The sequence below is a fragment of the Ursus maritimus genome, unplaced genomic scaffold (genome assembly GCF_017311325.1).
Source record: "Ursus maritimus isolate PB19 unplaced genomic scaffold, ASM1731132v1 scaffold_34, whole genome shotgun sequence".
NCBI lineage: Eukaryota > Metazoa > Chordata > Mammalia > Carnivora > Ursidae > Ursus > Ursus maritimus.
The window spans coordinates 17,965,203-17,988,422 of NW_024426008.1; the positions used below are offsets into that span (position 1 = coordinate 17,965,203).

Here is a 23,220-nt window from a genome sequence, read left to right on the forward strand (position 1 = left end):
AGGTGGAAGTGAGAGATTTCCTCATATATTTGTACCAAGAGGAATCTTCGATTGTTTTAGCAGAGTTTGGCATAAATTATTGATCAGTACACAGAAAACAAAGCAAATAGAAAAACAGTGCAGTTATTGGCCTCGCTAAAATAGTTGTTCCATAGGCAGAAAATGCAATCATATAATGCATGTGTCTCAGCAGGGAAGAGCGTATGCAGTCTTCAGAATACAAACACTGAACAGAAAATATAATATTGGAAGAAAATATAATATTGGAAGGATAAAGGAAGGCATAGTGTAAAAGAGGTAAATCCAAGTCTTTCTTTAGGGTTTTAAAAATTTAAGAAAGAAAGAGAGCTTGAGGGGGAGGGGCAGAGGGAGAGAGAATCTCAAGCAGACCCCCGCTGAGCACGGAGCCCCACATGGGGCTCCATCTCACAACCCTGAGATCACAACCTGAGCTGAAACTGAGAGTTGGATACTTAACCAAGTGTACCACCCAGGCGCCCCTAAATCCTAGTCTTTTATAGACACCAAGAAATAATGGTTAAAATTGAAAAGCCAAGGTGAGGCAGTGTGAACACAGTTGGTGAATGTGGAAGTAAATACCAGAAGGAATGCGAAACATTTGGCAATGAGACCGTCGAGGGAAGAGGAGGAGAGAGACGGACTTCAGTTTTTGCCAAAAGCTTGGCTTTTCAAACTATATTTATGTGTTTCTTTGCCTTAAATAAAAATGTAAAAGATTGGAGGGTGCCTGGGTGGCTCAGTCGGTGAAGCGTCTGCCTTCGGCTCAGGTCATGATCCCAGGGTCCTGGGATCGAGTCCTGCATCCGGCTCCTTGCTTCTCCCTCTGCCTCTGCCTGCTGCTCCCCGCTGCTTGTGCTGTCTTCTCTGATAAATACATAAATCTTTTTAAAAAATAACAATATAAAAGATTGGAATCACTCAGAGATCATTCACTCATTCTGAGTTTTCTTAAAAAAAGAGAGAGAAGCTAACACCTCTGCGTATTATGTGCACGATTTACAGAAGATGACTGTGTCGTATGGTAAGATACGTGTTGTAAGTTTTTCATTTTACTGCCATGCTGGGCTTGTGCATGTATTAAGCATACACACTTCTGTTCGGCTTACGTCACACACGGAAGAGTAAAGAAGGGAAAAGTAGGTCAAGGCGGAGGCTGTACGACTTGAGGTTGAAGAACCCTAATTGGTATGTGGATTTGCACCTGGACAATGAACAAGCAACCTGAAGAGTTTGGGAGCTGTGGGCTTGACAATGGGCTTGGGGTCTGGAAACCCCTGACCGTATGTGGGAAGGAGAGCAGCAGGAATTCTAACTCCCTCAGTGGGCAGGATGCTTGCTGCGGTCAGATGTGGATGGGCTGACTCCACGGGTTTGTATACTTAGTGAGGTCAGTGGGGGGTTTTAAAAGATTTTATTTGGGGTGCCCGGGTGGCTCAGTCGGTGAAGCATCTGTCTTTGGCACAGGTTATGATGTCAGGGTCCTAGAATCGAGCCCCGGATCGGGCTCCCTGCTCAGTGGGGAGTCTGCTTCTCCCTCTCCCTCTGCTCCTCCCCACACCCCCGGCTCAGGCTCTGTTTCTCTCAAATAACTAAAAAATCTTTTTTAAAAAAAATTATTTGAGTGGGGGAGGGGCGGACGGTGAGGGAGAGAGAGACATTTAACCGACTGAGCCACCCAGGCGCCTCTAGTTTAACGATTTTTACCTTAAAAATGAAATGTGTTCAAGATGCCTTCCTTCACCAGACTACGTTCCGTGGCCCATCCTGCAACATAGGATCAGCAAGGAGCAAAATGTCCTGCCCCTGCCGATGGGGAATAAGGCTCTAAGTACGAGTACTTAGTCGTCAGTAACAAAAAAGGGAGTCTTTTTCCATGAACGGTGAGGACCTGATCTGACTGGGGTAATTTGTTTGAAGGATGTAATGATCTTACTGTTGTAACTTCCAATTGACCTTGAAATCCCTTTTGGAGAGGAAATAATACATTTCAATAGTGAAAAAAACAAAGGGAGGTAATGTGTGCTTTCGCGCTGTCCCCCTGGATTCGAAGTATTCTCTCTGATTATTTAACTCACCTTTGGGGTTGATCCAGGGAGGCCCTGTTGACAGGTCTGAGCAGGTGTCTCCCCACTGACCTCGGACCACTGCTGTGCTGGAATCACCGAGGCACACTTGCCTGATGACCCGCACGGCAGCAGACAAAGCCTCCAGTTGGACCCTGTGCTCTGTGGATTGAAAGTAAGTGATGGGAGGATTGATTTTTTTTAACCCCCAGGCTCCAATCTTTTCTCTTCACCTGACCCCACTCCCAGGAGGACTCTTTCTCAGCTTCTTAATGGATTGTCTCACTCGTCAGTGCGTATGTGAAGCTGTGCTGAGAAATAGGGAAACGTACCCAGGAAGTTTTGAAAAGAATGGCTTAGCCAGGGAGAAATTGGTTATCACTTTCCAGATAGGAACGCAGCACACAGGGCCGTGGTTTATGTGTCTGACATGATGCTTAATAAATTGGGGCTCAGGAAACTTCCCAGGAGTCCTTAGAAGAATTGTCTGCTCCCCCAACTGTGCGCTCTCGATATTTTCTGATAAGCAGGCTGGGGCTGTATAGGGGAGGACGGGAAAGTGCAGGGAGAGGAGCAGATATATCATGGATAATTGAATTCTGTTGTAACCCAATTAAACTCTGGGCCCATGTAGTCCTGGGGAATTATGAGATGTGATTTATCTATAGACGTGATCATCTTCGAAATGAGACCTACTCCCATTACAAGGGTAACTAGCTACATGTTCTTAATACAGAATGGAGTCTCTCAACCCACTTTCTTTGGAACACGGTTTTCACCGGCCGTGTTCTCGAGAATAGCCTTCGAGAGGATGTGGGAGGACAAGCACTCAACTGCCTGCTGTGCGTGCCTAGTTGATGAGTTGATCCGGCCTTGCCAGGGGGACACCAAAAACCAAGTAAGGCTGGTAACGGATTGAAGGAGATTCGGAGCTGGGCTTGACATTTGGGGCTCAGTTTCCCGGACAGAATAAGTGAATACATCTGGGTTATGTGACCCAGGAGCCTCAGCCTGCCAGTCATAGTCGTTGACAAATTGCACAGAGCTTTAGGGGACAAATCAGCTTGGACATCTGATTCCCTTTGTCTCCCCCCAGGAAGTAATGTCGTAGTGTAAATGCCAGGCCTGACTAGACAGACCCCACTGGACTGAGACCAGATGGCTCCTTTGGCATGTAAGGCTTCCCACCACCCCACCATCACCTGGGCTCACCTTACTCGTTGGCCTTGCGTTTACAAATTCCAGATCCACTTCTCTTTACCCAAACTTGGCCCCTGCGCCACACACCTTACCACACAGGCTCTCGCTTCTGTCCAGATCACAGTCCTATTCAGGAGAACCCAGGCCCCACTCTCTACACAGATGATTCCCAAGCTTCCAAGCTTCCCGATGAGAATCTCTGGAGGTTGGGTCTTGGCATCAGTATTTCTGAGGCCTGGTCAAAATTGGTAACCACCCACTCAAACTGTAGAGCACAGTTTAACACTTAATTCTTTACTGTCTTGTTCCCTCCTTGTCTTGCTGCATTAGCGTGTTGCGTCTCTCATTCACTGTCAGCCTCCTGGAGACACCGTGTCGTATCCTCTGGTATCAGAGCACATCACACACGGGATCCCCAGGAAGCGTTCGTGTGCATAAATCTTTGCCCTGCGGTTACCTTGAGCTGGTCATCTGCTTTCTTCCTCCTCAGCACAGTGAGTTAGATTTATTCCCCAGAGTGACCGCGGAGAACATGGTTTCACAGACACAGAGTTCGCTACAAAAACGTGAATTAAGAGTCACAAGTATGGTACCTTCATTGCCTTCGTAGGTCAGAGCTCACGGGTTAAGCATTTAGGATTGACCGTCGGCAGACTGTGAGTTGGAGGGAGTTGGCTGTAGCACCCCTCCTTCACCTCCCCTGGGCTGGCCTTTCCCTTTGCTTTCCCGCAGCGCTCAGCCCTACGAGAGCCCTCGCAGCGCTGCCCACCCCCGTCCAGCATCCCCGGGACCCGAGGTCTCCACTCCCCCCCCCCGCGGCAGCATGCCGTCCACCTTGTTTTCCAGGGCTGGCCGGACCGCTGATTAATGATGATGGCAACATGCACCACCCCCTCCAGATAGCATCTGCCCTCTATTGGCGTCTCCATTCCAGAGACCGAACGGAGAAAGCATTTTGAGGCAGGAAGACATTTGAGCACTAACACTTCTTAGTCAGAAACCAGCCACTCTCTTGCCCCGAAGCAAATAAGGCCCAGATCCTGGGAAGTGAGGCCTCGATGTTAACACCTGCCCTGATCATGTGCACTTTTGTGCCCACTTTTTTTTTTTTCTTTAATTTTGAGAAAGATGATGTAATGAGTGTGGAGAGGCCTCCTGGCTTCGCCTCCTCCCTGTCCTCTCTCCCTCTCCCAACTGCCTTGAAATCAGCATCAGCCTTCATGGATTTTTTTTTTTTTTTGACTGTTGCTAAGAAACTATTGACCAAGGTCAGGTGCACATGCTAATTCATTAAGACTTGTTAGCGGCATCTTATCCTGTTGACCTTGCGGTTGTATTGTCAAGCTGAACAAGGGCAAGCGAAAGAACTGGTCTGCTGCTCAAGGAGTCTGTGTTCGTGATGGGTTCCTCGTAAGGTGTATTTTGAACTGAGAGGTTTCCTCCTGCCGATCCTCACCTCCTCGGAGCTCTGACCAGCCATAGTTTTTCCAGGGTCTGGATAGCAAGGGATGGAGTTGAAACGGGATCTGAAGTCAAGTAGACAGACTAGGATGAATACACGTTCTGTGGGGGCCTGATTTCCCCCAAGCAGATCGGTCCCTGGCTGGAAGCAGTGTATGCTTAGCATGTGGGAGAGGGAGTGGTGATGGGGAGGGATGGGGAAACATTGTCCTGGAAGAGTTACCTCTATTCTGTCCCCATTTGTGGCCTGGGAAGGATTAGACTCGAAACCTCCTTATCTCAGAGTGTCGTCCTGGCCTGCTGTGGGAGAGTGTTCTTCCCAGTGTTGGCTGTCAGAACCAGCTTTGTTCTTTTATATGTTCGAGAAAAGGGGGCTGGCAGACCCTCCAGGTCCACATCCCAGAAACTTATCCAGAAGTAGAACCTTAGAACAAAGAATCTGCTGCCAGGAGAGCAAAAATGGACCCCAGCATGTTTCCCCAAGCAGACCTCAGAGACCAAGAGGAAACTTTCCTCTCAGAGAGTGACGTCAGAGGAATAGACGTGTTCCCTTCCAACTGCCATGCAGAGTGCCATAAAAGGATTGGGTCGAGTTGTTACAGTTGTTCCCCTGCTAACAGTTTCAAGTTTAATTAAGCACCAGCTACATACAGGACATCGTCTGTGAATAAGAAATAGGGCCTGGCCGCAAAACTACACCATTCTTCATTTTGTTAGCGAACCAGAATGCGTGCGACCGCTGGCCCTGGTCACAAACTGAAAGTCCAGTTTCTCATCCCCTCGTTCCGTAAATATTTTCAAGTTCCTCCTACAGGTCAGGCACTGTACGAGACACCAGGGACATAGCAGCAACTGAAATATGCGCTCTGCCTAAAATAGACACAGACCCGGCCCATGCAGAGTGTATGATCTACTCTGGACTCATCGTTCAGTGAGCCCTCAATCAGGCCTCCACGCCTCCTCCGCTCCTGAGGCTTTCTTCTGAAGGCCTACAGGGTGTCTTAGCCACCAAGTGCCGAATAACAAGTTGCCCCAAAGCAGCAGCATAGTGATTATCTCGCAGCGTCTGTGGTCAGGACTCTGGTGTGGCTTAGCTGGGCCTCTGCTGTGGTTTCTCTCAGACGCTGCAGTCAAGTGTCAGTGGCCTTCAGTAACCTCCAGGCTCTACTGGGGACAGACTTGTTCCCAAGGTCATTTGCTGGCTGGCAGGCTTCAGCTCCTCCAGGGCTGTGGGACTGAGGGCCCCAGTTCCCAGCTGACCACTGGCCAGAGCCGTCTTGGTTCTCTGCCGCATGGGCTCTCTCCTACGGGGCAGCTTGCTTGATAAAGGAAACAAGAAGGCCACTGATCGCACGGTGGATGTTGCAGCCTTTTGTAACACCGTCACTGAGGGACAGCCCATCACCTTTGCTGCATTTTACTGCTTAGGCTAAGTCACTAGTCCAGGCTCCCTACCCAGGGAGGGGATTACACAGGGTCTGAACACCGGGCTCCCGGGTCTCTCTGAGAAGTCTGCCTACACACTGTGTGTCTGTCGTGTGCCAGCAAAGAGGTAGGGGGCTTCAAGCCTGAGGACACAGCAACTGCTGACGTGTCTGCCCTCAGCCGACCTTGTCAGCCATTCCCACCACCTCGGCCATATCTGTTTTGTCGTCTGGCTGAGAACAGGCAGATCTCCCATGCCGAAGGGACCGACAGAGCACGAAGCCGAAGTGGTGTGAAGGGGCTTGGGTGTGCGGCCAGCACACCGGCGAGGCAGGCAGCCATGTTGGAGGAAGCTGGGACTCAGGAAGGCCTGTGGAAAGGGGGCACAGGACGGATTGTCCTGAAGAAACAAGCGTGCCCACATAGATTCTTCACACACAGAGGACTGTAACTTTATTTTCAAGGGTCTGCCAGGGTCAAAAGAATTTTCTATAAAGCCCCCTTCACAAGTCAGGGCAGAGCTTTCAACCGGGGTCCTGATGCTCCCACTGGACTTTGAGGGTGGGGGTGCACTGGACCGTGGGGCACATTGCCTTCCATCCCAGCAGCCTCATCTGGGCTCTGGATCCTCTCCAGTTGACCCAGAGCGTTGCACGGATTTATTATTTCTCTCTATGCCACGATGCAGAAAAGGCTGAGAGGCACAGAACTGAAAGGTCTCGTTGGGCTAAGAGACCATGCAGGAGAGAACAGCCCTTGAGGCTGGCTCTCATCCTGGTGCCCAGACTTCTCCCTCAGGTGTGGAGTGTGGATCGGATGCTTTAAGCGCCCATCTCAGCCCCCACCTTGCTCTGGATGGTTTTCCATCGCAGATGTCCTCCATTATTGATGAGGCATGGAGAAGGCAGTGGTGAATAATTAAGCATGTCTCAAGTGCTGATTGAACACCGAAGGGAAGGAAAGAATTCTGAATTCTGTGTGCCAACAGGACACTAGGTGTAGACGCTTTCTGTAACTTTCCACAGGGCCTAGGGGATTTCTCCGTGGTTTATCTGATTTTTAAGTCTCCTGTGTGATGGTGATTCTACGGTTAATAACTGAACGTATTATAAGCTTTCCACAGCAGCAGGGAAGATTCTGATGGCTTCAGCCTCACCTCAGTGGTTCATGATTCCAAGCCAAAACCATCTCTAAGAGTGATAGTGGGGAAAATGGCTTCGTCCATGAGTTGGGAGAGTCCAGAGATAGGGAGTGTTCAATCTGGACTTGAGAATCAGCACCCAGAGATTTTCTGTCTTCTGAGTGTTAATGGAAAGAAGAAAGTGAGAGCTGGCCAGTGCTGTAGATGAGGAAGGAATATCTCCTCCACCACTCGCCATTTTGGAGGGGGCTTTCTTGAATGGGGACCCAGAGCTACACGAAGGGCATGACACTGACCCGGATGATCGGAGCTGCCGTCCGACTGCCAGCCAGAGTGGGCAGAAACATGAGGACAGGCAAGAGGGAGAGAGGAGGATGCCTGCTTCCCACCCTGGCCTGCAGAGTTGTCCACAGCACAGGGGACTGTCAACTCAGCCTGGGTGCAGTTTCAACTGTGAAGTGTTCAGGTCCTCTGCTTCTCTTTTCTCCACCTTTTGACCCTCTCACAACTCACTAACTAAACAGGTGGACTCAGAGCGAGACCTGTCAGCATGTGTGATAAAGGGTTTGGTGAGAAGGAAGGCTGAAGCCATCTCTTAGGCTGAGTCTCTTGGATGTTCTGTGCCTTTCGTCTTTCTTGCGCCCACGTCCTTCCCCACTGCTGTGGCTTGTTAAGAGGTAGATTGGCACTGGGGGATCTGCCTGTTTCCTGTCTTCAGCCCTCAGAACCACCTTGCCCATCTGTTTCCAGGGGCTCCCTCCAGTGCGGTTCCACCTGCCTTTGTCTTGACCTTCCTCTACTCTGCTGAGGGCTAGTGGTTATGGTTCAAGAGTTGAACCCGATTTGGGATTACCTGTTGGTTTAGGTCAAACCATGCTGGCCCTGGGGACAGCTCTCTTTTTTTTGTTTGCTTGGCTCGCCTGCCATATCCTCCTCACTCAGAGCGCAGTGCAAGGATGTGGGAGCTACACAGCAAACCTATAGAGGTGACAGTCCACTTCCCCAGAGGCGCGGGCCCTGCATGGCCACCGTGTCCTCTAAACTCGCCAACATGGGCCCAGGTGCGTTCTGACGCAGGCTTGGAGACAGCCCCCTCTTCCCAGCCTCCACCCCTTCTCTGCACATGAGCTGGATGCTTTTTCACAGGTTCTATAAACGTAGCAGAGTTTAGAGTGTGTGAAAGTTTCTGGTTGCACCTCAGAATCGAGTTTATTTTCCCCAGAAATAGTAGGCGTCGCTGCCAGAAGGGGTAGGCTGGCCCCTTCTCACAAACATCAGGTGATGGGACTCAACCAGTGACGCACGACTGCCGAGGCCCTTCAGACACCAAGGGGTTAATGCGGATGCCTTGGACACCCGGGGAGGTGGTCCCATCTCCTGTTACAAGTTGCATTATTGACTTGGGGCATCTAACACCACTGGAAACAATCCACCAACCGGGACCTGGGGTCAGGAGTTAGCCTCTGCTCACAAGTGAAGGCACCGGAACTGGCCCTGCTCCCCAAGTAGCACCTGGAAAAATGGAGAATTTCTGGATGTACCAATTCGAGTGTCACGAAGAAGAGGTAGGTGGCTCCTCGGGCTTCACAGTGACGTTTGCCTCTTTGCTCCCGGGTTTCCTCTCCTGGGGCCGGGAGACTAAATCCTCTGTGTGTCCCTCCATGCTGGGAGTGTGGGGACAGAGCTGGAGAGACGAGGAGAGTGGGCATTACCAGGGTAGGAGGAAATGTAGTCGGGTTTGCTTGTTGCTTGGAAGTTCAAGATGACCTGTGGAGAGAGAAGCCCATCAGATCACGTAGAAGGATGCCAGGCTCTTCCCTTTCTTTCTAGATCAGCATCGTGTTGTAATTAACGAGTTACTTTGGGCACCGTAGCTTCCAGTTCTGTTCTCTTGTTGTGTCTTTTGCCTCCACGATGCTGATGACAGTGAGTGAGCTTGGTGCCTTGCACATTAGGAACGGCTTTGCTGGATGCGTCCAGGGCCTGGCACATAGTCCGCGTTCTGTAAATGGCAGCTGGTATTGTTCTTAGTGGATAATGTGTCGTTACAGCAAGTGTTATGCTCTTCGCTGCATCGCTTAATGTAAACTAAAAGTGACTGTGGTTTTTCCTCTTGCAGAACTGAGGTCTGGAGGTCTGGGAGAAGCAGGGCAGGACCCCGATGGGGAAGGAAGACACAGGCTCCCACATGTGTCCATCACATAGTGTCATGCATTTCAAACACATACAGTGAGGCCCTTTCAAAGGGTAACAGATAACCTATATTTCCAGGATCGGTTTCATCAGCTGGTGGGGGATTTCAGCTTACAATAGTGACTGGTTAGTGAGGCTAGTTAACTCGGCTTTTTTTTTTTTTTTTTTTTTTTTTTTTTAGTGGTCTGAGATCCTGGCTTCAGAGGCTCAGGGCCCTTTTGACGGTAATAAAATGAATTTTTTGTGGACAGTGAGAGCACCTCTGTTTGAGGGAGGCTGCTGCAGTGCAAGGCTCTCTGAGGTCCAAGGTGGCCCAGGCGTTCCCGTTATTGCAGCCATAACATGGGGACTCGGGGCTGGGAGCACCCCCATCCCCCGTGGGAAAACAGAGAGTGAAAATGGTTAGAATATTTTAACAGACAGTTATCTCAAAATGTTCCGTTGGTATTAATTGAATCCATTATAAATGTGTATATAAAACACTTCATTAGGCCCAGGCTATTATCATTTTAATGACATAATTATGCCCCTACAATGCCTGTGCTAACTTTCCTACTCCACCACATTAAGGAAACAGAAATGTGCATTGATGATATAGTTTGAATGGAGAGTGAATAATTACGGATTTCTTAACCAGTTTCAATTTTCAAAAGCACAAACATATCTTGGAGCAAGAAAAACCTAATCATATATTTGTTCCTTTTTTATAACTCTAGCATGGAATAAGGTTAATTTAAAACGACTTAAATCAGTAAGGAAGACAATGTATGTTTTGCATAGTAAAAAAAGCTCTTCAGGGATGCTGGAACTAGAGAAGCCCCACACAGGTCCCAAAACAGAAGTTTAGGCACCATAGCCCTCTGCGAGAGGTAACTGCACCTTTGAAATTCCATACAGAACCAGAATGTTCAGTCTGGTAAGGAATTGAATGAGCAACTGCTTGACTACGGTCTGTATGAAATGCTACCTTTGAGAACACTCTTTGTCACTGTGTCCACGTTACTGTTCTCATCACATGAGGAGGCATGATTTCCAAGTTATGTCGGACAAGGAAGGAGTCAGACCACGATCAAGAATCAGTGATCTGCACTTGGGTACCGATATCTGTGTGAGCACGTAAGGGCAATGCTACACAGGTTCAGAACTGACTCTGTGTATAAACGTATTTTGTGTTTCTTTTCTTTGCTGGTGCAGAAGGACTGATGTCCATGCATCCTTCCGTATGCTCGACACATTTATTGAACTCCTGTTGTATATTTTATGGAGAACCTGTATTAAGCATTTGGAGAAGAAAAAGTTAATGAGTCACATATCGTGCCTTCATAGTGTTTAGTAAAGTATTGTAGGGGCACCTGGGTGGTTCAGTCGGTTAAGCGTCTGCCTTTGGCTTAGGTCATGATCCCAGGGTCCTAGGATCGAGCCCCACATCAGGCTCCCTGCTCAGCGGGGAGCCTACTTATCCCTCTGCTCCTCCCCCCACTCATGCTCTCTCCCTCTCTCTCTCTCAATGAATACATATAATCTTTTAAAAAATGTATTGTTAATTAAACTATCCTATAGTATTATACTGTAATAAAACCTAAGGGAGAAAGTGATGTACAGAAGAATGGCACCAATAAAACCCAAGCAGTTCTCATAGGAGAGGGCTTCCGCTCACCCCAGAGAATAGGAAAGATTTCACAAAAGAAGTAACATTGGAAATGAGCCTTTGGAGACTCATGGACATGTGTGCTTCAGACAAGAGCATGAACAAAGGCATTGCCCAAAAAACACTCAGATTCTATATGAGAAGCAGAAAACAGATCATTTTGGCTGGATGGTAGAAGAGAACAGGGAGGGGAAAATGGTAAAGAAATTAAGGTCAAACCTTGGAGTGCCTTAAATGCCAAGGTAAAGAGTCTAGGATTTTTTTTTCTTTCTTTTTTTTTTTTTTAAGATTCTGTTTGTTTATTTAGAGAGAGCACGCATGAGCAGGAAAGGGGCAGAGGGAGAGGAGGAGAGAGAGAATCTCAAGCAGACTACAAGCTGGGCACAGAGCCTGATGTAGGGCTCAATCCCGTGACCCCAAGATCATGCCCTGAACTGAAATCAAGAGTTGGGCACTTAACCCACTGAGCTACCCAGGCATCCCTAGGATTTATTCTAAACACAAGCAGGAACCACTAATGTTTTTGAATTGAGGAGTAACTTGCTCAGAGATTGTTAAAATTGCATTTTAAAATGAGAGTCATTTCAGTACCAAAAAATAAAATAAAATACAATGACAGTCAATGTTTACTTAGTGAAAGGTGTCTGGTTATCTTAGTCAGCTTGGGCTGCTGCGTAAGAGAAGAAACCATAGACTGGGCTGCTTACACAATAGAAATTTACTTCTCACAGTTCTGGAACTTGGGAAGTCTGAGAGCGGGGTGCTAACACCACCAGCTTCTGGTGTAGACCCCACCCTCCTTGGTTTGCAGATGGTGGTCGTCTTGCCATGTTCTCACACGGTGGAGAGCAGAGAGAGGAAGCAGGCTCTCTTGTGTCTCTTCTCGTAAGGGCACTAATCACATCATGAGAGCTCTACCCTCCTGACCTAATTACCTCTCAAAGGCCCTGTCTCCTCATACTATCCCCCTGGAGGCTAGGGTTCCAATGTATGAATTTGAGGGAGACACGGGTCATAGTACTGGTGAAGAAGGTCCACAAGCACTCTGTACTTGGGTCTCACGTAGTATGTTGGCTGCCTGGTGACTTTTTAAAAAAGCCAACGTTATCCTCAGGTTCTGAGTTGTTCCACATAGATAAAATTTCCAAATAATCCAGTCCCAGATAGATGTGGTAAAACTGTCATTCTTGAAGGATTATTTTCTCCTACCCTTTATTGAGGTGAAAATTTGTCCCTGAGTTTCCTTGGAGGAAAGGACCAACGTGTGCTGGGACTTGTCAAGGTTAGCTAGGGCCGGCCGGAGTCTTTAACCAAGGTCCTCACAGTAGAGTATCTTGGTGTGTCGTGGTTGTACATAGGCTGTGTTGTAAATTCACACTTGCATATGCACCTGATTCTCTTTCGTAACCCCCTGAGCAGAATAGCATCCCTCTCAGCCCTCATACTGCAAATTGCTGTCTGGAATGGGAGACGGCGGGCGTGCCAGAAATTGTACATGGTCATTGTATATACCCCGCAGCCTTAGCCAGGAATGAGCCACTCTTGCCAATATACCAGGAAGAGTCCTGGGGCTTATAAATTAATTTAGAGTCTTTGTAGTATGATTTTAGAGAGCCTTCTGTGTGCTTTTTAATTTTATCCCTGAGTAAAATTGTAATAAGGAAGGAAGCAAGAAGATGAGGAAAGCATCCCCATGAGTATGTGTCGTCCTTGTGAACACTCCCCCACGGGGTGAAATAATTGTTGGTGCTGTTGGAATCTTAAAAGACTCTCATCGAACGCTAGTGGAATGCTTTGTGCGGACACAGGCGCTGAGTGGACACCCCTGAGTGTATTGTCACCGATTAATCCTCACGTCAGCCCGGGGAGGTGGGTCGTAACCGTTGTTCTCAATTCTCAGGAGGATCAGAGAAGATGAGTAACTGCCCAGAGTTCGAGCCGCGAGTGGGGGAGCAGAACTGAGACGCCGGTCCGCCAGATGCTGGGGCTGGAGCGCTCAAGCGTCTCACTGTCCTGAAACCTTTAGAGCTTTACTTGTTCGGCCACGTGCTAAAATTAGAACATCCCAGCCCTTTTCAAAGGAGCAATGGAACTTGTATTCCCTGAAATCACATTGTACTTTTAGAAATGGACCCTAGTATTGGAAAGCCAGATCATGCTGGATTTGAAGACCAGACCCTGTATCTTAGGAATGGACTGAGTTTTTATTTTCGCCAACCAACAGTCTTGGCTCCAGGGTCTCCTGAGTCCCCAGCACTGGGGTGGGAACGGCATCTGTGTTCGTTCCCCTGGAGGCCTCCCTGCCCAGCCTCCCTGCCCAGCCTCTGCAGGTCACCTCTCCTCCCTGCTGTTCCGAGGCTCCCGCTCATGCCTGTTAGGGCAGCTGTCATGTCCCACTGTAATCGTGCGGGCAGCGCGGTTCTAAGGAATCCTGCAGAAGTGTACCTTCTAAAATTAATCCACTTCAATGAGGATCAAAATTTCCAAGTATGCGGAGGAAGGAGGGAATTTGGTTAGAACCTTATCTTGCAAAACAGTATTAAAAATTATACACATAAGCTTAGTAGTTTTGACTAATATAACATGTAGGTTATAATTTCACCTACATGTGAATTCTGTTTTTTAAATATTTTATTTATTTACTTGAGAGAGACAGACCACAAGCAGGGGAGCAGCAGGCAGAGGGAGAAGCAGCCTCCCCGCTGAGCAGGGAGCTCCATGTGGGACTTGATCCCAGGACCCCGGGATCATGACCAGAGCCACCCAGGTGCCCTAGATGTGAATGCTTTTAAAAGAGAAAGGAAGTATTGATTTGAGGAGTTGTAACTTTTTTCAGAAAGTACCATCCAGTCATACACTAGAATAGCCCTCTTCTGTTCACATTGTGACTTCGGCAGCATGACCAGAAGGGGTCCTTCTAACCAGAAAGAGGACAGTTAGAGCAAAAACATTTGAGGGCTGATGCAGTTTTCGCAAGGGCCTCTCTTAATTGATTTGATATTCCAATCGCACTCTTTCGAATCACCTCTCGGATCATCATTCTTTCTGCTTTATCATCTGCTTAATTGAGAACTGGCGTAACGCCAACTCTTCAGTTACCCGTGGTGGGTGTGAGCAGTCCTTCAACCGTGCCTACTTCAACTTTCTAAAGTCCTGCTTTCTCTTTATTTTTGCAATCTTTGCGCGTGTACTCTGCAGTGCATTTGCAGGTTTCTGGTTTTCTGTTTTGTTTTGCTTTGGGCCTTGCAACACCGGATGGTCCCAGCAGTCAGCAGAGCCCAGCTGACGGAGACGTGGGCTGGAAAGATGCCACGGTTGGAGGTGGAGGACTGTTAAAGTGGACGCCAGCATCGTGAGTGGCCAGCTCGGTAGGGACTGCTTTTGTGTCATTGTGACTTCTGTTTTCAAGGACTCTGTGGCCACCACTTTCAGAGGGCCCTCTGTGCGTGTTTGTACGTCTGTCTCCCCTGCTAAGCTGAGGGCTCCTTGGGCGCAGGCAGAGGTCTGGGCCTCCTCAGATGCTGTCAGAATTTCCCTGGGAAATAAGTGAGTGCACAGTCCTGGTGGAGCTCACGTTTTTATGTCTTTTGACTAAAATTTCTCCAGAAGTCCTTCAAGATCTCTGTATGTCTCTTCCGGTCACTGCTTTGCGCTCAGTCCTTAGGCCTTTCTGAAAAGAACACTGTCCATTTGGGATGAGCCAGCAGGCCCTTTGCCTTTAGTTCTTCAGGGTGTTCTCGTTACTATCCCATCAACTTTTCCAGGATGTAATCTTCTCTTCATGCAGATGGCAGGGGTGAAAGGATTGAGGGAAGAGCAGGTGATAACTCATTCTCTCCATCCTTTCGATCTTTAGTTCAGCTGAGGAAATAGTCACTGAGTGCCCAGTTTGAGCTTCTGCACTGAGGACAACAGGCCAGTGACTCACCTGGAAAACCCCACCCACTGGGCAGAGAGTAGACGGTGGCTGCTTGTCATTGAGTGGGTCTCCAGTGACTCGTCCTTGCCCTTCAGCTCATCTCCTGCTTTCCTGCAGAGCTCTGCTGCTCCAGCTCCCTACCTTTGTTTCCAGAACCTTCTTCCCTCTCCCCAGCCCATCCTGCTCCATGAATACTGCAGTTTTCAGGATTCAGCAGAAGTATCACCTTCCCCATAAAGTGTTGCTGATACACCCCTCCCCTCCTGCCGAATTGCCCCATCCCAGCCCTGCATCCCACATATGGGTGAATATCCCTGCTACCTGCCACAGCCCCGCATCCACATGCCTGTCTCCTCCCATCACCTGGAAGGACATGTAGGACAGGACCACATCTTTTTCCTCCTTGTTTCTTGGCCCAGTATTCAGAGCAGAGGTAGGCACGGAAATGTCTGTTGAAGGAATACATGAATAATAGTTATTTGCGCACTGCTTTTCTTCCCTGCAGAGATGGCCTGAAAGTTCCTTGAGCTGTTTGTGTCACCTCTACCACCCGCAGTACAGCGTTGGCCCCTAGGACAGGTTCAAGTGGAAATAAAATGAGTGATCGGCTTTCACTCTGGATGCTTTCGCATCCTGAGGCCATCTCCGCCCTAACAACGGAACTATCCATCTCCTGTCCTGGCGTTAAAGAACCCAAGTCTTTTGGCTGAGAGCTCTGCTCAGTGGAGCCCCAGAGCTCTGGCAATAAAATTTAGGCCGTAGTTGTGGAGACTCTGCTAGAACACAGTCTACAGAGGACAAGCAGCTCGAGAAGACCTCCTGTAATTAACCAGGACAGGGAGCTACCGAGTTGTCTGTGGACATTATAGATGCCTCCTACTAGATGCCGTGTGTGGCACTTAGTGAATTTCCAAGCCCACATTTGCTTCCCATCCTTGGTCTCGTTGGTTTAAAATTGAATATCCAGCCAGTGATCCAGCAGGCATGATGAGACTTCAGCCAGAGAAATACATGGTAATAACTTACTTTGTGTATCATATTTTAGTGGTTAAACTTTGCCTCTAGTACACTCTTCGAAAGTAGGAAGTGTTCTCTAATTTCTGGTTGTCTTCCCACTTTTGAGAGTATGGCGACGTGGAAGCTGGAAAAGGGGGCAAACAGCTTTTAAAGCAGACATTGGAGATACGTCAATACTAATGCCTTTGTTTCAGGGCCATGGGGGCGGTGTCTGCTCCAAAGGTGTTTGTCCACCTTGACTTTGTCAGCAGTGGGGTGGGGAGAGCTAGGCTTCCACAGGTGCGGTCCTCTGTCCTGTGGAGACAGCTTTCAGCTTCAGAAGAGCTTTGCTGGAGCTCAGGTCAGATCTACACAGGCAACGACCCTTTTCTTCTAATTCAAAATGCAGATTTAACATTCCACACGTAAGAGCATGAGAGTGCTATCAGAAAAGGGCTTACCGTTGACCACTAAACAATAATGAAAGAGATCCGTGGCTGATCTGCTCTCCATAGGTTGGAAATTGGAAAACATGGTAAAGCTAGAAACGACCCTGAAATCATTTATTCAGCAAAGGTTTCCTGAGTACCTGCTGTTTATGAGACCCACGGCCAGGCACTTGGGTTCCAAAATGATTAAGGCAAGATCCCTGCCCAAGAGTTCGAGGAGGAGGGGAGCACACACCTAAACCGATAATCACGAAACCTGACACAAGCCATCAGTGGAGAAAAGTACCGTGAGCAGAGTCCAAGAAAGCTTCAGCCAATGCGTGCTTTCGAGTTCACACTGAAGGTGGGCAAGAATGTGGGAGAACTCTCTAGATGGAGGGCAGTAACAGCACATGCATGCAAGTGGAAGGAGAAGTGAATGAGCTCGTTCGCATGCAGAAGGCTAGAGCAGGGAGGATTGCGGGGATGTGGTCCCTGATGGAGGGCACTGTGGGTCCCTCCTCTCCGGGGCTGCCTGGCAGGCACCCGGCACTGGTCACTCAGCCTCACTGTGGAGTCTGCCCTGCCTCTTTGTTGTCACAGCCTGCTGTCTGGTAGCCTGCCTTCCCACATCGTCCCGAGAGGATCCGATGTTCGCAGCGTTGCAGAGAAGCAGTTTTTAGAATTTAGATTCGCGACAGAAAATGGTTAGATAAGGAAATAGGAACTGTTGAGCACTTTTGAAGGTTTTTTTCTTTTCTTTTTTCTTCTTTTTTTTTTTTTTAATGAAGGTGTTACACAGCCCTCAAACCGAGCAATTAAAGAAAAACCAGCTGTCCTTGCTTCCCAGAGACCAGACCCTTAAAATCTTTGCAACAGAGACATGACTTGGGGAAAAAATGGAGAGATGGAAACATCTAAGGAAGCTCTTCAAATCTGAAAAAGCGGGGAAAATTTAAAGGCACTAAAATCTCATGGACTTCACTACATTAGTTTTGAGTAGTCCAAACAGAGCTAACTCAGCCAGTACTCCTCAATGCTCTTGGGTGCCAAGTGAAACATTCTGTGTGTGGTTTTGTTTTTTTGTTTTTTTAAAGGAACACAGGGCTGTTCTTTTGCATCCAGGGGCTGTGGGGCTCGGGGGTCCCTTATGTCTGCTCTTACCCTGCACTCATCCTCTTGGCTTTATGGTGGAAGGGCCGATTTCTGCATGTGAATGATTAAGAGGCTCGTTGGTCCTCACCTTTCTGCCCAGAATCAGATACAGGGGCTCACAGAAAACAAATCCAGGCCTGACAGGAATAGGTCAGGACCGTGCAGCGTCTCTGTGAATAAAACCATGTTTCTCCTCATCATCGTTCAGTTCATTTCATGCTCCCTGTGCTTTCCTGTAATTCAGACTTTCTGAAAAAAAATTATGTTTTTTATGATTTCACGTAATGCTCCGTGAGGCCCCACTGCATATGAACATGCCCCCCTCCCCCACTCAGCACGACTGAGCTCCTGGAACATTCTGCCTTTCCCCGCGGAGATACTCGGCTGAAGTCTGTCCCTCAGCCTTCCCACGGGGACCGGCTGCGAGAGATCAGAAACAGATCCAGCCGTTACAGGTGTTATTCTCCTTCCTTGGCCCAGGACGGAGGGCCCTCACATCGCCGCCCTTGCTCTGAGAACAGATGCTCATGCGGGTTCTGTTTTAGGCCTTCCGTCAGATTTCACCAACAAACGGCGAGGCCGTGCGTGCTTGCTCTCACAGGACCGTCGCTACAGAATTCTTAAGCAGCCCTGCGGCTCGCCTGCAGATGCCCTTCATCTTTCAGGATTTGGGGAGCACGCAGAAGTGTTTGGGGATCGGCTGGGGGGGTTTCCAGCGCCCGTCCCTGTCCCATCCTTGTGCCTGCTCGCTCGCGTTGGCCGTTCATCCGGCGGGTATTTACGGAGCCCGTGCTGTGTCGGGCCCGGCCTGGGGCTTGCTGTTCCTTTAGCAAGGCCCGCCTGGGCCGCACCGGAGGCGGTACCACACCCGACGGGGACCACACACCCCGCAACTGTTTCCAAACATAGCATTTAGTAAAGGACTTTCGAACTGTGTCAAGAGCAGCCAAGGTCATATTTTTTAGATGCTGACATTTCTCTGAATTTTCAATGGCCTATGGATTAAATCAGAAAAAAAAAATGCTGGAAATCTGGACTAGAGAAATACAAGTGGTGTGGTTTCTGGTCATCAGTCCCAGCAGCCTCTTTGAACGTACCTGTTTTCATTTTTACGTTTCCGATCAGGGAATCTCTGGCAGGTGATTTTACAAGACACTGAGTACGCAAAGCCTTTGTCGGTGAGAAGAATTTTAAAAACCACAGATCTTGGTGTCTCCCCATTAGCTTTATGCATTCAGGACCCTAAGTTCGATACTCAGCGTTTGCTGTGTTTAAACACTTGGCCGAAGGAGGAAAAGAATGGCTGAGCTTTCAAGGATTCCTTTGAAAACATGGCGGGAATTTAAAAGAAAGCTCGAAAAAGCCAGGCCTTTTATGGACTGTGGGTGTCTCCTCTTGCAAGGAAGTTTTCTCACCACAGAAGTGTTTGTTCGTTGTGTTGGGCCTTCTCCTCTCGACCCTGCCCCTTCCCACCGCCGCCGGGTGTTCGCGAGCCCTCAGATTCTCACTGTGTCCTTCCCTTGCTGTGTTCCAGTCTCCATCTCCTGGCAGCTCCTCCCCGCTGGGCGCGGAATCTTCGAGCACACCCCTCCACCCCGGGGACCCCGCGGAGGCCTCCTCGAATAAAGAGGTAGGGAGCCGTTTTGTTTCTGAAGCCACCAGCCTGTGTTGTTTTGTTCCTCTTCTGGTGTGAGTTTTCTTCAGCTTCCCACACAAATCCCCCAAACTCCCCCCACCAGCACCACCAGGGGGAGAAATTCGAATGTCTCCTCTCGAGCACGGAGTTCGGTGACGGGAGCCGCGCCATCCAGTGTGATAGCCACTGGCCACCGGTGTCTACTTTGATTAATAAATAAAATGGAAATTCACCTCCTCGGGCACACCAGCCACCGTTCAGGGGCTCAGGGGCCACGTGTAATGGGTGGCTGTTGTATGGGACAGGGAAGATGATGGAGCATTTCCAGTCATTCCAGAAAGTTCTCGACCATGCTGGAAATGGAATATTAAGAACTCTGTGTAGCAACATCCTTCCTCATGGCGTGACGAGCCTCCGAAACGAGGTTGCAATGTGGTTTGGGAAGTGGGCTGGTTTCTTAAATACCCATTTATTTCAGGCCCAAGTGAAATACCTTTCATGACACCTGGGTGACCCCTTGTCCTGGTTCATGTGGGTGGTTCCAGTTCACACCTGTTGTACAAGCAGTGTACCCAGGGAACACACCATTGTAAAGCTGGGCTGTCCCAGAGAATGTGCTGCGGGGATGAAAACGTTCTGCTTCTGCGCTGTCCTGTTTGGGGCTCACCAGCCACAGGTGCCTAGCAAGCTCTTAAAATGTGGCTGCTGGGACTGAGGAACTGAATTCTGCGTTTTATTCCATTTTAACTGAAGAGTCACATGTGGCTAAAGACAACTAGACAGTCCAGCCCTAAAGCGTCCCTGTTGGACAGTGAGTCATATGGTCACCCTACCGATGGAGGCCAGCCTGAGCCCCAGCAGAGAATATTTAATTGAGAAAATGTTGCCTGCTCCCGCTGAGGTTTCTGGGGCTGGGAAAGGACAGGTGCTCTTCCCACAGGGAACCCACTGCCTTTGCCTACACTGTTGTCTTTTTACCCCCAGCAAATGCCACCCCCAGCTAGTTATAAACCAGGGTCAGCAAATATTGGTCTGCGCCAGAGTCTACATGTGGGTTCAACTCACTCTACATATAGATTTTGCCTAGTCAGTGGTGAGGGTGTGCACGAAAGAGGTGCACCACATAACGGATGATGGTCTCATTTTCCCTCCTTTCGTTAATAATATCGTGTTAAATGCAGCAGAAGAAAGCAATCTCCATATTACCCTGAGTGACAGATCACTTCTAAAGGGAGTCTTCATTAAAATACACCCTTAAATTATCATTGAATATACATCCGTTTGCCATTAACTATTCATGCAGGGAGAAGTATATTTTTTAATAATCTGTTTATATTAAACAAACATAAGGAGACCTTCTCGGAAATGACACCAACATTAGAATTCAAATTTGACATATACTTTGTCCTCCTCTGGTCTTGTCCTCAGACCCTAAGTCACAGGAACAGGACTAACAAGGTCACTGTTTCTGCTGACCCCAGATCCCTCAGCTTTGCCCTATACTTTATTCTTAGTACAGGGATCGGTGAGAACCAAAAGCTGGAAGAAAAGAATCAAGGCCACAGTGATAATAACAGCAATGAGAGTTTCCATTTCTTGAGTGTTGATGCGTTCAGGCATCGGTCCAAGCAAATCACAGGTAGTATCTCATTTAATCCTTAAAATAATTCTGTAAGGTAGGAATCGCGGTCCTCATTTCTTGCTGAGGAAGCAGAGAGGTTCAGGAACTTACCTGAGGTCCAGAGCCCACAGGTGGTCAGGCCAGGATTTGAAACCAGAGCTGCTGCCCTTGCGGTGAAAAGTGCCTGCAGGCCACATGCTGCATAGATGAGCCAGCTTGTAGGTCTTTCTTCCAGTTGTCAGACCTCCAGGCTCTGCACATGGTTCAGTGTGACCTCCTGGAAAATCCCAAAGATTCTGGCCTTTTACCTTCTTGAATGTGGCTTTCTTAATTCTTGAATGTTAAGGCTCAACTCATGTTCATCTCTGTCCACATGTGAGAAAACAGAGGGCTCATCAGACATCCAGATATTCAGCATTTGATTATTCATCAGATATAATAAGGCAAATTTGTTAGTTTCTCAGTTCCTACAGGACTTGGCACATGTTTCTGCATATCCTTAGAAATAATGATGAAAATCCTCTGTGTGTGCAATAATTAGAGATTCTTTCATTTCTCAAAACTCTTCTTTAAAAAAAAAAAAAAAAACCCACTTACTACCCCAGAGACTAAAGAAAGCCAGTCATGAGCTTATGAATAGAGAATAAGTAAATGTACCAAATACCCTCCGTTGTGACTCCAAATAAAACGGCAGCTTTTAGAACTACAGACTAAAGTAATTCTTTTGAAGCTTCTGCTAAAATCTGGGGACTGTCCTTGAGATTAGCATTCAGAAAAGTTTCCTAATAGCCCAAGAAAATCTGAATTGGCTTCTTGGGTGTACCTGGAGGCTAACCCATTTTGACGAAACAAAGTAAACCCTCACTACCCCAGGCCCCTCGCTGCTGAGGGCAAGGCCAAGGGAGGTGTGGGGAATGATAATTTTGAAGTCTTCGGTCTTTATGAAGAAACGAGCTTTCATCTGCATACCATGAAGTCAGGGATTTTTGTTTGTTTGTTTTTAACCAGAATTAGATCTGGGCCTGTCTTCTCACTTGGAAAGTAAAACAAATGTCAAGTGCTGTGGAAATTGGAGTTCTCTTTCCTCCTGTGCACATAGCTTAGCTTGGTGTGCATTTTTCCGTAATGCATTAGCAGCCAATGATCGTTCATTCCCAGTGGACTTGTGCCTTCAGTTTCCTTAAAGGTAATCCCTCCTGAAATAACCCAGCATCTTGGGGTAACGAACCATTGCATCCCAGCAAGCACATCCTGGCAGGTTTCCTGCCAGCTTTCCTTGCATGGTATATTGTGTGATTAGTGTTGAATTCTTGTCATTGTCTTGAATTGAGTGAGATTCTTAAACCTGGGTGTCTTTGCCTCTGGTGCTTTTTTATACATAACAGTTAACACTACTATTTTTAGAATGTTGTGCAAGTATCACGTGGTTAGTCCTCCCTTTGCTGTCCTCATCTTCCACGTGAAGAGCACTGTACAAGGTACTACGAGATGCAGCTGTTCCTGTGATGTCCCAGACCTCTTTCAGGCCTTAACTCCTCCAGCCACCAGGCACCCCAGAGTTTACCATCAACCCAGGTCAACCTGTTGAGCACCTATGCTGTACTAGATACCCTTTTCCTAGAAGGTACATATTTACATGACGATTTATTACCCGCTAGATTTTTTTTAAGATTTATTTATTCATTTATTTGACAGAAAGAGCACAAGCAGGGGGAGGGGCAGGCAGAGGGAGAGGGAGAGGCAGACTCCCTGACGAGCAGGGAGCCTGACATGGGGCTCGATCCCAGGACCCCCAAGGTCAAGACCTGAGCTGAAGGCAGACGCTTAACTGACTGAGCCACCCAGGCTCCCCAATACCTGCTAAATTCTTAGCAGTGTAAATCTTTACGCTTTTTGAGGATAACCCTGGGCCATGCAAACCTTCCTTTTTGCTCATTTGAAGGACTCTTGTCTTTGTCATTAGCTCCCCACTCCCCTGCAACGCTCACATCACCCCGCCCCAGACAGATCCATTACAAATTCTATGACTGGCTAAAGCAGCAATGAATGTCCTACTGTTAGGCCACTCAGAGTTCTCGCTAGGCCATTCACTTAGGGAAGGAACCGAATGGTAAGTATTCTTCCTCTGAGAGCTGGCATTTAAACCACCATCCGGGCAAGGTTCTAGAAGGTCTCTAGCCGATCATGACCACTTCCAACTGTGCTGTTGGAAGATTGACCCTTGCTATGAGGTATTACTTAGTATAAGAAATTCCAGGGTTTTCAGTTCACTTCTGTGTTTATCATGTTCTTATTTTAAGGTAACACATAATA

At 48.2% G+C, this 23,220-nt stretch overlaps 1 protein-coding gene across 1 annotated transcript in view; it reads left to right on the forward strand.

Annotated features, from left to right (window-relative positions):
- APBA1 (amyloid beta precursor protein binding family A member 1) overlaps positions 1-23,220 on the forward strand; it is a 194,893-nt gene that overhangs the window by 135,266 nt on the left and 36,407 nt on the right. Inside the window, exon 3 of the mRNA XM_040620261.1 lies at positions 19,185-19,280. Within this exon, the coding sequence (XP_040476195.1) occupies positions 19,185-19,280 (96 nt within the window). The remainder of the gene's footprint in view (positions 1-19,184; positions 19,281-23,220) is intronic.